The sequence below is a fragment of the Strongylocentrotus purpuratus genome, unplaced genomic scaffold (genome assembly GCF_000002235.5).
Source record: "Strongylocentrotus purpuratus isolate Spur 01 unplaced genomic scaffold, Spur_5.0 spur5_scaffold_5, whole genome shotgun sequence".
NCBI classification, from domain to species: domain Eukaryota; kingdom Metazoa; phylum Echinodermata; class Echinoidea; order Camarodonta; family Strongylocentrotidae; genus Strongylocentrotus; species Strongylocentrotus purpuratus.
In genome coordinates, this window is record NW_022145611.1 from 21,851,989 (window position 1) to 21,865,994 (window position 14,006).

Here is a 14,006-nt window from a genome sequence, read left to right on the forward strand (position 1 = left end):
CATCCATTATTCGGAACCAAACGGGTTACAGGTCACCGAGCTGCGTCAGAGCATGCTTTCATTGTACTTTTAATATTGTATACAATGTATTCATTCCAAGTTTGACTTCGATGTATTAAACTTATCAACAAATTGTAAACCCCTTTACGTAAAAATCCTACGTAACCCAGATTCCTTGTGCCCTGCATAATGCACGTCAACTTCCAAGGCCATCCACAGTGTTGATATGGGCCCGTAATAATACTCTGTCACATTTTGTCAGAATACGAAATATCATAACTACAATCAATAAACCATGTTGTAAACAGATACAACTATACTGATATTGCTTTATTGTTTACTACATGACTGCTATGAAACACCATAAGACAAATAGGAATAAATCAGGTTGCATGTTAACAGTTTAATAAATCATAATATATCATTTAAAACTTAAACAAAATGATGCTCTGAAAAGCACACACCTCGTCCACTGCATATGGATTTTCCCAATTGACAACCCCAAGTTAGGTGTTGTTTTTCTCAATTATGATGAATGGTTTCTCGATCCTAATAAATGGAATTTACAAATGAATCCTCTCATATAAAACAGAAAGGAATCAACCCAACAATAATACAGTTCGACTAAAGGCTTGGTAGTTGATTGGCGTTATACATTCCTAAGCGAGGTCACAGTAAAAGAAAACGACACAAAAGAACGGGTCCACCTGAATTACAAAAAACAACCATTGTAACATGTTTACATTGGGACAATCAATAGAAATCCAGATTTTCGAAATCATATTTGTTTGTAATCAGAACAAGATCTGACCTATTTTTTTCTTCGAGTTTAGCATGGTTGATAGAGTCCAATGGCGACAAGTCTAAACGTTTGCACGTAGGCCCTATATTAAGTGCAGTGACCAAAGAATGTATTTCCCCCTGTTAAATATGTTTACACCAAAATGAGGACATATCTGTAATAGTGCGCTCTTTAAGTACGGTTTATAATTATAATAATAGTAGTAAAAGTAGTATCATTAGATATAATCATGTCTTTTTGTACAAACATAGGCGGCGTACAGGGAAAGTATTTTGCCAGGGGCTGATATATCTTACCTGAATATAAAATGTCAAGTTTTCAAATATTGCCAGTGAGGAAAGCGAGCAAAGAATATTTACTACACTTTATTGTATTGACGATGCAATTTTGTCAAAACTATTCGTCATAAGATATAAATATCGCTAATAGTACATCTCGATATTCAAGGTTGCGGTTGCCCAAATATTATAGTTATATCAAACTTCCAGGGATTGCAGCTCCAACCCGGGTTTGGATCGCGAAGAGGGAAAAGTTATCATTGAGCATACTGGATGCTGATGGATATCAAGAGTTAAAGTTATGTGACGTAATTCAGCATACTGGCCAGTGATTGGATATCATGAGGCGGTCGAGTTAAAGTTGGGTGACGTCATTGAGCGTACTGGCCGCTGATTGGATGGTGAATGTTAAGATGGCTAGTTGTTTTCTAACGTTATTCCATCGAGTCTCTTGATCGGGGTCATCGTCGATAAGATATAAAGCATCGACTACGGCAGGAAACTCATCACCAGCATAGGAATCAACGCTGCTAGGTGCAAATATTAAATGCCTAAGATAATAACATGGAAAGGAAGAAAAATTATAATTCTCTTTTTAAAATTATTTATCATCAGTTCATTTCAGTTCAATTTATTGATCATACACGCAACAACAAAAGTGCCATAAAAATACAAGATGTAAAATATGACAGGTGCAGTGATTTAGTTTTAATTTTCCCACTCACATTATATATATTGTCTTTATGGACTTCTTTACAGACTTTATTTTTTTGTCCCTTGTTTTTTCTTGTAGTTTTATAAATGAAAAATAAAATTTTTAACATAGTCGGATCAGCTGGTTCAGGTCATTACCAATATGAGGGTAATAATCGAGCTCCGTTCTCCATCGCCAAGTGAACATGCAGGAGAAGAGATCCTGTGACTATCTGAGTTATAGAACTAACGTTTATTGCTACAACCCACATGACCCGGTTGACCAAATGTCCTTGGAGGACCGAGGGCTAGTGGTCTCGTTGACCTTTGGTGGTAACCCGACACATGCTCCGCCGACGATTGCTCCGCCGACATTTACTCCGCAAAACGCGACAATTGCTCCGCGACATTTGCTCCGCGACATTTGCTCCGACGTCAAATGCTCCGCCGACAGTTGCTCCGCCGACAGTTGCTCCGCCGACAGTTGCTCCGCCGACAATTGCTCCGCCGACAGATGCTCCGCCGACAATTGCTCCGCCGACAATTGCTCCGCCGACAAATGCTCCGCCGTCAATTGCTCCGCAAAACGCGACAATTGCTCCGCCGACATTTGCTCCGCCGACATTTGCTCCGCCTGAAGCGACACTTGCTCCGCTGACATTTGCTCCGCCGACAATTGCTCCGCCGACAATTGCTCCGCCTGAAGCGACAATTGCTCCGCCGACATTTGCTCCGCCTGAAGCGACAATTGCTCCGCCGACATTTGCTCCGCCGACAATTGCTCCGCCTGAAGCGACAATTGCTCCGCCGACATTTGCTCCGACGACATTTGCTCCGCCCAAAAAGTGTCCCATAAACTACAAATGCTACTAGTACTACGACAAATGCTTCGCCGACAATATTTACACCTATTTTTTTCGTTTCTTTTTTTCTTCTTCATTTTCTGAATGCATTTCTTGAAATAATGTAGATGAAATGAAATGAATGAATGTTGATGAAGTGGGAGGAAAAAGGAGTTACCTAAAAGTCATTTCGAATATACTGAAATAACTTTCCATCTATCACTGTACGTCCCATATAATGTATACTAAACACTCATTACATGTCGTGGGAAGTTTTTAAAAAAAAGTAGAGCAGCAAGCCACATTCCCCAATACGCGCATACCTCCTAGTTAATTTCAAGTAGCTCATCAATATGTAATACCTGAAATTACCTCGATCAATGCATCTTACTAGGTAAAGCATTATACAATGTAATAGGTCATCATGGAAGTTTAGAAAATAAGTAAGGGGGATTTACCAAGTGTTGATCTTTTTAAGAGTTTTATAAAGAAACAAAAAGATATTGAATATTTCTCAGCGAAAAAAAGGAACAAGCTTGTTTCGCATTTTAAGAAATGGCGATTTGACTTATGATACTCATATGTTGATTTAACTTTTATTCCTGTGCCCCCTCACTCCCCTTTATGCACTGGAGTTCAAACTATGATTTATATGTGTACAGTGTATTTTTTTTTTACTATAATGTTTTTTTTTTTATAACTTTCTTGTCCTTTCATTATTGTTAGTTGTTCTTATACATATTGTTTTTTTTTGTTTGTCTAATTATTACCAATGACTTGTAAATATGTAATTTTTATATGATTGAAAATTTAATAAACACACAAATATAAAAAAAAAAAAGTTTAGAAAATAAGGGCACTTATATACGTAAGGAAGAGAACCCATTCAGACGGGAAAATGAGATGGCAGCCTTTCTGCTTATTCACATTTATACAAATCATTTTGTTGCAGTTTGATGTTAGTTCTTCATGATAAGCCAATTGCTCTTCTTCCGGTGGCTTCGTGAGTCCCTTAAATTATTTAGTGAAAACAAAGTACTCGAATGAAACGGAGTGTTTTGCACACTAACATATATATATTAAAGCTACATACACTTAACTAAAGGAAAGAAACCTTTAGAAAATGGACTGGATATTATTGAAAATATTATTCTAAACAAGAATGTACTACATGATTGTATTACTTTACGTTTCAATTTCACGAGAGAAATAGAACTCGAGAGGGGGAGCAGAGAAGAAGTGATGGAAATGAAAGAAGACTAATAGCATGAGAGGAAAGAAAAGAGCAAAGAAGACAAGAAAACGGTGTAAACAGGAAAAGGAGGAGCATGGGAGAGAGAGAAAGAGAGAGAGAGAGAGAGAGAGAGAGAGAGAGATAGCCTTGAGCTTTGGATCAGCTAATGAGTAATACATGAAACAGATTTTGAGCGGAGTAATTATCTTTCGCCGGAGAACTTGTGTAAGGAGCTATATTTTATTTTTTATTTTTTTAAATCAAACATTATGGGGAATAGCAAAAAACGGTTGTCTTTTTTGCTCTTTTCTTTCCTCTCATGTTATTAGTCTTCTTTCATTGAGGTAATTTCAGGTCTTACATATTGATGAGCTGTTTGAAATTAACTAGGAGGTATGCGCGTATTGGGGTATGTGGCTTGCTGCTCTACTTTAAAAAAAAAAAACTTCCCATGACATGTAATGAGTGTTTAGTGTACATTATGTGGGACGTACAGTGATAGATGGAAAGTTATTTCAGTATATTCGAAATGACTTTTAGGCAACTGCTTTTTCCTCCCACATTTTCAACATTCATTCATTTCATTTCATTTACATAATGTCATGAAATGCATTCAAAAAATGAAGAAAAAAAGAAAGAAACAAAAACAACCCGTGAAAAAAAATATTGTCGGCGAAGCATTTGTCGTAGTACTAGTAGCATTTGTATTTAATGGGACACTTTTTGGGCGGAGCAAATGTCGTCGGATCAAATGTCACCGGAGCAAGTGTCGCTTCATGCGGAGCAAATGTCGTCGGAGCAATTGTCGGCGGAGCAAATGTCACCGGAGCAATTGTCGCTTCAGGCGGAGCAATTGTCGGCGGAGCAATTGTCGGCGGAGCAATTGTCGACGGAGCAATTGTCGGCGGAGCAATTGTCGGCGGAGCAAATGTCGTCGGAGCAATTGTCGGCGGAGCATATGTCACCGGAGCAATTGTCGCTTCAGGCGGAGCAATTGTCGGCGGAGCAATTGACGGCGGAGCAAATGTCGGCGGAGCAAATGTCGGCGGAGCAAATGTCGGCGGAGCAAGTGTCGCTTCAGGCGGAGCAAATGTCGGCGGAGAAAATGTCGGCGGAGCAATTGTCGCGTTTTGCGGAGCAATTGACGGCGGAGCAATTGTCGGCGGAGCAATTGTCGGAGGAGCAATTGTCGGCGGAGCATCTGTCGGCGGAGCAATTGTCGGCGGAGCAACTGTCGGCGGAGCAACTGTCGGCGGAGCACCTGTCGGCGGAGCATTTGACGTCGGAGCAAATGTCGCGGAGCAAATGTCGCGGAGCAATTGTCGCGTTTTGCGGAGTAAATGTCGGCGGAGCAATCGTCGGCGGAGCATGTGTCATGGAACCCCTTTGGTCTCATTGGCCACCGGTCTCGAGAACTCTTTCGTTGTTCCACTAACAGTCTCAAAGACTACCTATCAGCTGGGGCTTTGCTGATCTTGTGTTAGGTATTTATCACAGTTTTGTCACATCCTGATCGACTTTTGGTATTTCAAAAAAGTACCAAATACTGCGGATTACCTCAACCATTTTCTTCCTGGAAGCCCAACAGGGTCAATGAAAGCTCGTTCAAGTTGCATCATCTGATCATTAACACGTCTTACTGCATAAGGGCTGCATCGGTAGAAAAGGGATAAGAAATGAACACAGGTAGTAACCGGTTTGTTGGTGTAGCCAAAGCCCCTATCATGGACAGCTAACTAATAATCTAAAAGAAACATTACTCCTATATCTTTAAAGTTTCATTGAAATCTCTCTTTACCTTTTGAGCGAAAAATAACGCATTTTACCTTTTTTAGTTGTTGATTTATTGAAAATGCCGTTTATGTTACAGCCAACAACAAAGGATTAAATATGAACTTTACAAAACACTACTTACTCGTTTACATTTATATCAGTTAGTCGCATTTCGAAATGCTGTGCTGCTCCTGTGAAATTATCTAGAGCCGATTCCATGTAATCTAGGAGAGAAAAGGTGATTTCAGTTTAGAGTGATTAAAAAAAAAACACCTTATGTTAAAAGTTTGAATTAGATGTACATACTCCTACCAGGCTTCCCTCCAATATAAGATAAAGAAAAACTAACAAATAAACAATGCTATAAATTATAAGATTAGGGGCATGGGATTATACAACTCATAATTTATCTATGTCTAATTTTGACAAGAAAGTATAAATATCAACCAAGAGATCTGCTGCTTTTCGTGACATGTAATGTCTTAGATTGGAATCACTTTCAATACAGAGAAACTGTTCATAAAGTAACTATGTTCCTATTTTTCCAGTGTTAAAAAAATACTGTAAGCCTGTCATTAATAGAACAGACAACTTTTTTTGGTACAGAATACCTTGCTCGATACAACATACAAATCCAATCATAATGTAACTGATATCATTTGATTTTGATAAGTGGTTCACTGACTTATTATCAAGATTGCTAAGGGTAGCAACACATCCTCTAGTATCGTTCTTACCAAAATCGATACCATTTTGTGCCATCTTTTCGCCGAAATTGCTCTCCAAGCCTTGTGCAGCTTGTTGTAGTTTAGCGGCATAGTCTACGCAGCCGAATGGAAGAATCAAGGAGTCCGCGAGATCTCGCGATAGTTCAAGATAAACTCTTGCCATGGCTTGGTGACGCCAAAAATTCCAATCCAAGAAGTTCTTCACGTAGTAAAAGTTCTCATATACAGAATGGTAGACGGGATAAGATGACAGCCCTAATCTCTGATAAAGAAACATATTTGAAATTGAAATTGCGAGTGCCTATTTATGAAAAACGATGATATTTGAGTAACGCAGGTACATGTATAAATCTTTGTTTTTTTGCTTAAGCTTGTCCGCAGAAATGGCTCTTGGAGTAATTTCTCCAGAATCTATTTCGATTTAGAAAGTTATTTTACACTTAAATCTCAACATTTATCTAATATCCTGTTCACTATTATTATGTGCATTAATTACATATTATTCTATGTTGCCTCTGCCTTAGACTAGACTGCTTTAGACCAGAGTTATATTCATACAAAACAAAATCGGGCAACAAAACAATTTGTACAGAAAACTAATCATCTGAAATAATAATGATATCATCTTTCCTTATACTATCCTTACAATCTCTGAAGGAATACTACATGTCGATCGAGCAGACAAATAAACTAATAACAACGTTACGAGATCAAGTTCTTACGAGATCGAAGACATAGAGAAGATCGGCGGCAGGGACTCCGAGCCGGTGCATGAATGGGGCATGATCACTACCCGATCCTATCACTGAAACACTAAAGGAAATAGTAAAAGAATGGTAAATGGAGACGTTTATTCGATGGGTCTAGTTATAAACATCATAGTTATAGTTATGTTTCCACATAAGGGTGTATAATAATCTTGTGGTAATAAAGATGTCAATAACACAGTTAATTTCTCGTCATTTCGTGATCGTTTTGGGGCCATTTTTTCTAAATTGAACAGCAGTTTAGGATAATATTATCCTGTTACTGCCTTTATCTCTTTGTTGTTAACGTTCAATATTATCATAAAAGAAAATGAAATTTACTAGGGATTTCCGGCAGGATCAGGAATTCGCTGCAACCACAAGTCATAAACCGATTCTTTCTGTGTCTCTCCGTCTGGTACCTAGAGAGAGAGAGAGAGAGAGAGAGAAAGAGATTGGAGAGGTTTAGACGAAACGAGATTGATACAGATAAGAGCAAACAATTTAGGATTATTGGTGAGCAAAGTATCTAATAATAATACTAATAATAAAAAAGTTGCTCTAATGTAACGTGTAGTAAAATATTATGTGATAATCTTCATTCTCTATAACTGAATACTTTGAGTTTTAAAGATTACTCAGACATTAAATAAATAATAATAATAGGCATTTATATAGCGCCGTCTATTTAGACAATGCTATTCCGAGGCGCACAAGAAAAATAGAAAGAATGAGAGAGTTTGGACGAGAACGTTCGGATGAGTGTCATAGTGCCAAGCACAGGTATTGCTAAAAAAGATAAGGTTTCAACTTCTATTGTGACCCGACAAATAAATTATCGCTCTCACAAACTGCGTAGCTTTCACCATAAGCCCCCTCTGTATTTCAATCTTCTTTTTAGTACATACAGTCTTTTTTATGCAAACAAATCGATATGACGTACTCACTGTCTGTTTTTGTCCCTGTTTATATAATTCACATTTATTTGTACCATTTATTTTGTGAAATCTTTGCATAATGAAATATATGAAGCGAATTATAATGCAATAAGCTGAAACTTCCGCAAAAACACTTTAAACACCTACAAAAATATAAACAATTTATATTTTAGACTAGATTACTGTCCAAACTTGCCTTTTTGGTAGCATCCATTATAGCCTGCTGCAAAAGAGGCGTTGCCTTGGCAACGAATGAATAATTCCCGACCACAGCACTATCTATATTGATATAGGCCACAGCTCTCTCACCAAGTATCTTTTGATATTCCTGCTCGTATAAAAAAGGGCAATAATTGGTGATAAGTCAAAATAAATTACAGGGCTATTAAACAAAAAGAGTTTGCTGATGAGCACATTAAAATCAAATTCCTTAAAAATGTAGCATATGATAACTTCTTTTAAATTCTTTTGAACTTCTACTTTGCATTAATTTTACCATAGATAAACTACTGTTGTACTGCTTGGGGAAACTGCTCAAAGACAAATTTATCGAAGCTGCAAAAGTTACAAAATAGATTTGCGAGATTGATTTTAAATATGGATTACGACACACCACAATGTACGCTTCTTATAACTTTAAATTAGCAATCGGTCGAACAAAGATTGAAATATCACTACTGTTTGTTACATGTAGTTTTTAAAATATAAATGTCATGGCCCTAACTTTTGTAGTTTTGTATATCACATGTTTGTTATGTCGTCCTAGAGGGCGTACTTGGAAATCTGTTGTTTTTTTTGCCTACCTATATTTTAAATAAAACTTAAATAAATTAAAAAATTAATTAATTACTTGTCAATAATTTCAGAAAAATCATAGAGGTTATCTGAACTTCATGACGTTCATAACAATGTTTTTAAAGGCAATTAGGGAAAGACAAATTCTGACTATGGCCAAGCTCTCCTTCCTACCATGTTCCCATTTATTACACCTAGGTTGAGAGTGGAAAATTTATAAAAACATAAAAGACAGTGCAGTAAGTAGATAATGCATGGATGGATGGAAGAACTTTTGAATTGATAGATAAGAGCTGGAAAGACAGGTATCTGGTTTACCTCTACAAACTCGGTGGATCCTAACAAACCATACTCCTCAGCTCCCCAACTACAAAACATTACAGATCTACGTGGCCGCCATCCTATTAAGGAGAAATAGAGAGAGAGAGAGAGAAAAGAAAGAGAGAGAGAGAGGGAGGGGGGGGGAGAGAAGGGGGAACAATGTTCGTAAAAATAGTAGAACTTTTTCAAACAGATCTCTGACAAGAATATATCTAAAAATATAGTACATTACAAATAATCAACATGCTCACCTTTCTTGATCATCTGTGAGTATACTCTTGCACTCTCCATAAGAACTGCTGTTCCACTAGATGGATCTACAGCACCATAAACCCAGGCATCACGATGGTTGCCTAGCAACACATACCGATCTGGAAGAAAATAAGCAGATAAAACTTTAGAGGAATCAAAGATGGGTAGTTAATAAATTATCTCAACATTTTTTCATAATGATTTTATGTTTTGATATTCGGTCCGTATAGGGATTTAGAAAAACGAATACAATACATCAGCAGAGGCATATAACATTAATGTTCATCTGTTAAAGAATAAAGCTTAATTCACCTGGTTCCACTGCTCCGTTGATGACACCGATTACGTTATAGATGGTTCGAATCTCTCTTGAGGTATGTATACTCATCTTCACTTTTCTGTATATCAATACAAGAAGCAATTAGATAGGTGAGAAATATGATCTTGATAAATAATATGAACAAAAAATCTCAATCTCAATGAATTACACCAAAGAAACTGAGTCTTATTGCAAAATTGTGCCAAAAAGCCTTAAATCATCAATATACCTGAAGCATATCATTCGGACCAATGCTCTTGTTCTTCCTAAACACTCTCTCATTCTCCTTTTGCTTTAATTCGTTTTATTTCATCTACATACCTCATCCATTTTCATTTAAAAAATGCCAGTTACAATGGTCATCGCAATCGTTCTCCTCGTCATTGCCTTTCAGTATGATTTCTGTGCGTCCCAGAAAAAACGAAACCGAGAATTATCGACGTTTGATCATAACTTTATCACAATTATAATTGATAAATGAAACATATTTGGAAAGCTGAAATCCTCTTCTTTCATCTGATGTAACTCATATAATGCATATTTCACGCATGAGTGATTAAGATGAATTGAAGAGAGGAAACCAAAAAGTCATTTGGCGGACGGTATCTGAATTTCAAAGAGAAAATCACTTTTCCAGAAAGTTGAGTTTCTGCCCTTTCATATGACACCTCAATCACGAAAAATGAGCTAGGAATAACAAAGTTCTGTATGTTTAAAGTAGTGCTTGCATATCCATAATTTTAACAAACTAATTCATTTTCACTGGCTGCCTGCCTTAGCAACACACGGAATTAAGAAAAGACTTAACTCCGTTTCGTTGACAATCGGCCGTAGACGAAAGACTTCATGCTAGCTGATTGTCAACGAAACGGAGCTAAGTCTATTGACAATTTTGTTTTTTGCTACGGCAGGCAGCCAGTGAAAACGAATTCGTTTGATAAAATTATGGAAGTGCAAGCACTACTTTAAAGATAAACTTTAGTACTGGTAATGCGATTGCATTGTGAAAGAAAAGATGTGGAAAGGATCAGAAACAGTTGATCATGTAACATGTAAGTATTGGTGTGCACTGCAAGGTTCTGGAGTCATCAAAATTGTAATAAATTTGACCGAGTCTTGGTAAAGTAACAAGCCCTGTACACAGAAAGCTATATATGGGACAACACACATGGTGTCGGGGATAGTACTACCTTGATTTCCTTGTCTTTCTATGCTCATCACTCAGCCTGTATACATTTTCTTCCAAAATTGTTTGGCATATGTCATTTATTTGTAATCTTGAACATTCAGTGTAAGTTTCGTTTGATTCTGTGAGAATTAATTTCCTTTTTTTTACCACAACTGGAGTTTATCTTTAAACATACAGAACTTTGTTATTCCTGGCTCATTTTTCGTGATTGAGGTGTCATATGAAAGGGCAGAAACTCAACTTTCTAGAAATGTGATTTTCCTTTTGAAATTCAGATATCGTCCGCCAAATGACTTTTTGGTTTCCTCTCTTCAAATTCATTTAAATCACTCATGCGTGAAATATGCATCAGGTGAGTTGCATCAAAATAATGAAAGAGGAGGATCTAAGCTTTCCAAATATGTGTCATTTATTAATTATGAATGTGACTAAGTTATGATAAAACATTATTCTCGGTTTCGTTTTTTCTGGGACGCACTGTATATCCAAGCGAATGACCTTTTTACCTGTTAGGATTAGTTAATCCATGTTAATGAACTACTCACCTATTACGATTAGTTAATCCATGTTAATGAACTACTCACCTGTTTGGATTAGTAAATCCTGGTCCGTATCTGTAGGTGATGTTAAGACCTCCCTTCCAGGTATCCTGGACCTCATCACCTCCGAGTTCACTGCATTCATCAATAACAAATTATAAAGTAAACACCAGCTTGTTGTAACAATAATAATGATGATAATAATAATAGGTAATTTCTTTTTGCACTATCTATCTAGGACTTCTATTCCGAGACGCACAAGAAAAAATAGATAAGAAATAAGAGTTCGAATCAGTGCTATATTTTAAGCAGGACTGTACTACCTGTAGCTACTTCTAATTGGCAAACATTGCCTAAGTGGTACCCGTTGGTCTCCCATGATCCCCTTTTTCTTATATTAATTATTGAGAGCTGATTTGATGAAATAACCATCTGTCAGTGACCACGCAGGGAGGTCTAATCCCTCCTGACTAAATTAATCTAGCAAAAGTATTTTTTATATCATCTAGTGAAGGAAAACATATCTTTATTTAATTTTATCGAATATATGTTTTAATAACTGTATATCTTCATTCAATAACGCTTTGAAATAGAAACATCTTGGCTTAAAATGACTATATTCTGGAATACAGAGTAAAAGAGAATGAGAGAGAGAGAGACAGAGCCAGAGGCATACACACACAGATACCTGTAGAGAGAGAGAGAGAGAGAAGGTGACAAATAGAGACAGCGAGAGGGAAAGAAAGAAAGACATAAAGATAGAAAGAGAGACATAGACAGAGGCAGAGGCAGAGACCGAGACAAAGAAAAAGACAGAGATGGGGAGATGGAGGGGAACGGGGAAGGAGAAATTGTCAAAAGGAGAGAAAGAGAGAAGGGCATACTATTTTCTGGTTATATAGAATACAAAACAGTTTATTAACTTGGTTTTTTAAATCACTGTTTTAATATTACCAATTCCCTGTTTACGTTTCCATACCTTAAAAGATGTTGTGCATCACCATACCCGATCGGGTGAACCGGTATAGTCGGCAGAGAGGTATCCGAGTCATTTAACCGATACATATAAGCTGATAGTTACAAAAGGAGGTGGGAGGAAAGTAAGTTAGAAAACAAATATTGTGGAAGAAAACTAATATGACACTCTGAATAACTGAAAGACACCCAAAATACACTTCGAAGTAGGTATTATAATTTATTATCCACATACCTCCTCTCTTTCTCTTTTTTTTTTCTCTCTCTCTTTCCATCTCAATTACCATTCTAATTTTTGTTTAAGTGTTTCATTTTGCTATGCATTGTTAAAGCTTACATCACACTAACCGCTTATAACTTACGTTTAGAAGGATAACCGGGAGTAACCGGATCTCCCTTTGCGCTACCTACAAACACGTTTCCTCTCTGTGTACCGGTATCCGGTAACCACCAGTCATTCGGATATACAGTATCGCGGTCTTCTCGAGCATAATTGGCAGGGTCCGAATAGATGATTACTCCTAAAGCACCTGCCTTTTGAGCGTTTAGTACCTTGTCACGAAAATGAGAGAGAGAATGAGAGAGAGAGAGAAAAAAAAAAGAGAGAGAAATAGAAAGAGAGAAAGGAGGGGGAGAAGAGGAAAAAAAACGGTATAATGCTATGGTCACATTACCCAAAAGTAGCCTGCTCGGCGGTCGAGCGGAATTTGGTGTTAGTTTAGAATTACAATGACGAGTAGCAGTACGGCGATTGATCTTCCAAATATCAATTTTTGTTCTCCTTTTTTTTATAGCTCTGTGAGATAAGAGAAGCTCGACCGTTATGATGAACGTCAAACTTGTATGTACTAATAATGATTCAGCGCTAGAATTTCAAACCTGAAGGTTTAAAACCTATTTTGTTAAACTAAGAACTCCCATTTCTCCTATAATCATTTACGTATTTTCAAGCCCACGATCTTGTCAAACAATCCATTACAGGTATCATCATCATTATTGTTATCATTCTTTTTAAAGAGAAACTTTTTTCCCCTTATGATCATTGTCGCGTTTATCATTCATATTAATTTTGGTTATTTCGCCATGATGAATGTAGAAAGAGGTTGGGATAACGAATCAGACAAATATTCAATAACCATAGACAGGAAAACATGGCTGCTCATATGAATGAAGTTGTCATTAAAAACACAGCCATTAAGATCAATCCAAACAATGAAGCAAGTGTTTTGTATATAATTATAACATGAATATTGTGAAACTGTCCTGATGCTTAAGTTATTTCTTGTTGTCTATCATAGATTAAAACTGTTCATTGTATCTTAGGTCAGTAGGTAAGCCGTCTATTATCTCTTAACTATTATTATATCCCTGTTTAATAACCCCAATCGTTTACCCTCGATGCCGATAGTGGTGTCATTACGTAATAAGTAAACATTATTAGTAACACTTGTCGAGTTTCAGCGAAGTTTCGGGCTCCTGTTGAGTATACTGCAGATATTATGATGTATTCAATTTTGTATTGTCCAGGCATTATGAGTGGAGAGGGCATAAGCTTATGTGTTACCATTTTATCTAGTTTGCA

The 14,006-nt window shown here is 36.9% G+C and overlaps 2 protein-coding genes across 2 annotated transcripts; both read right to left on the reverse strand.

Annotated features, from left to right (window-relative positions):
- Positions 1 to 315: 315 nt before the first annotated feature.
- Positions 316 to 6,627, reverse strand: LOC115929601 (N-acetylated-alpha-linked acidic dipeptidase 2-like). The gene is made up of 4 exons (XM_030999128.1): positions 6,360 to 6,627; positions 5,765 to 5,846; positions 5,407 to 5,499; positions 316 to 1,631 (listed from the first exon to the last, which is right to left on the reverse strand). Exons 1-4 carry the CDS (start codon positions 6,625 to 6,627, stop codon positions 1,436 to 1,438), a joined length of 639 nt encoding a protein of 212 aa, XP_030854988.1. The 3' UTR covers positions 316 to 1,435.
- A 1,576-nt stretch (positions 6,628 to 8,203) lies between these two features.
- LOC115929602 (N-acetylated-alpha-linked acidic dipeptidase 2-like) lies at positions 8,204 to 12,514 on the reverse strand. The gene is made up of 6 exons (XM_030999129.1): positions 12,429 to 12,514; positions 11,495 to 11,584; positions 9,715 to 9,800; positions 9,402 to 9,521; positions 9,148 to 9,230; positions 8,204 to 8,362 (listed from the first exon to the last, which is right to left on the reverse strand). Exons 1-6 carry the CDS (start codon positions 12,512 to 12,514, stop codon positions 8,204 to 8,206), a joined length of 624 nt encoding a protein of 207 aa, XP_030854989.1.
- Between the last annotated feature and the right edge of the window lie 1,492 nt (positions 12,515 to 14,006).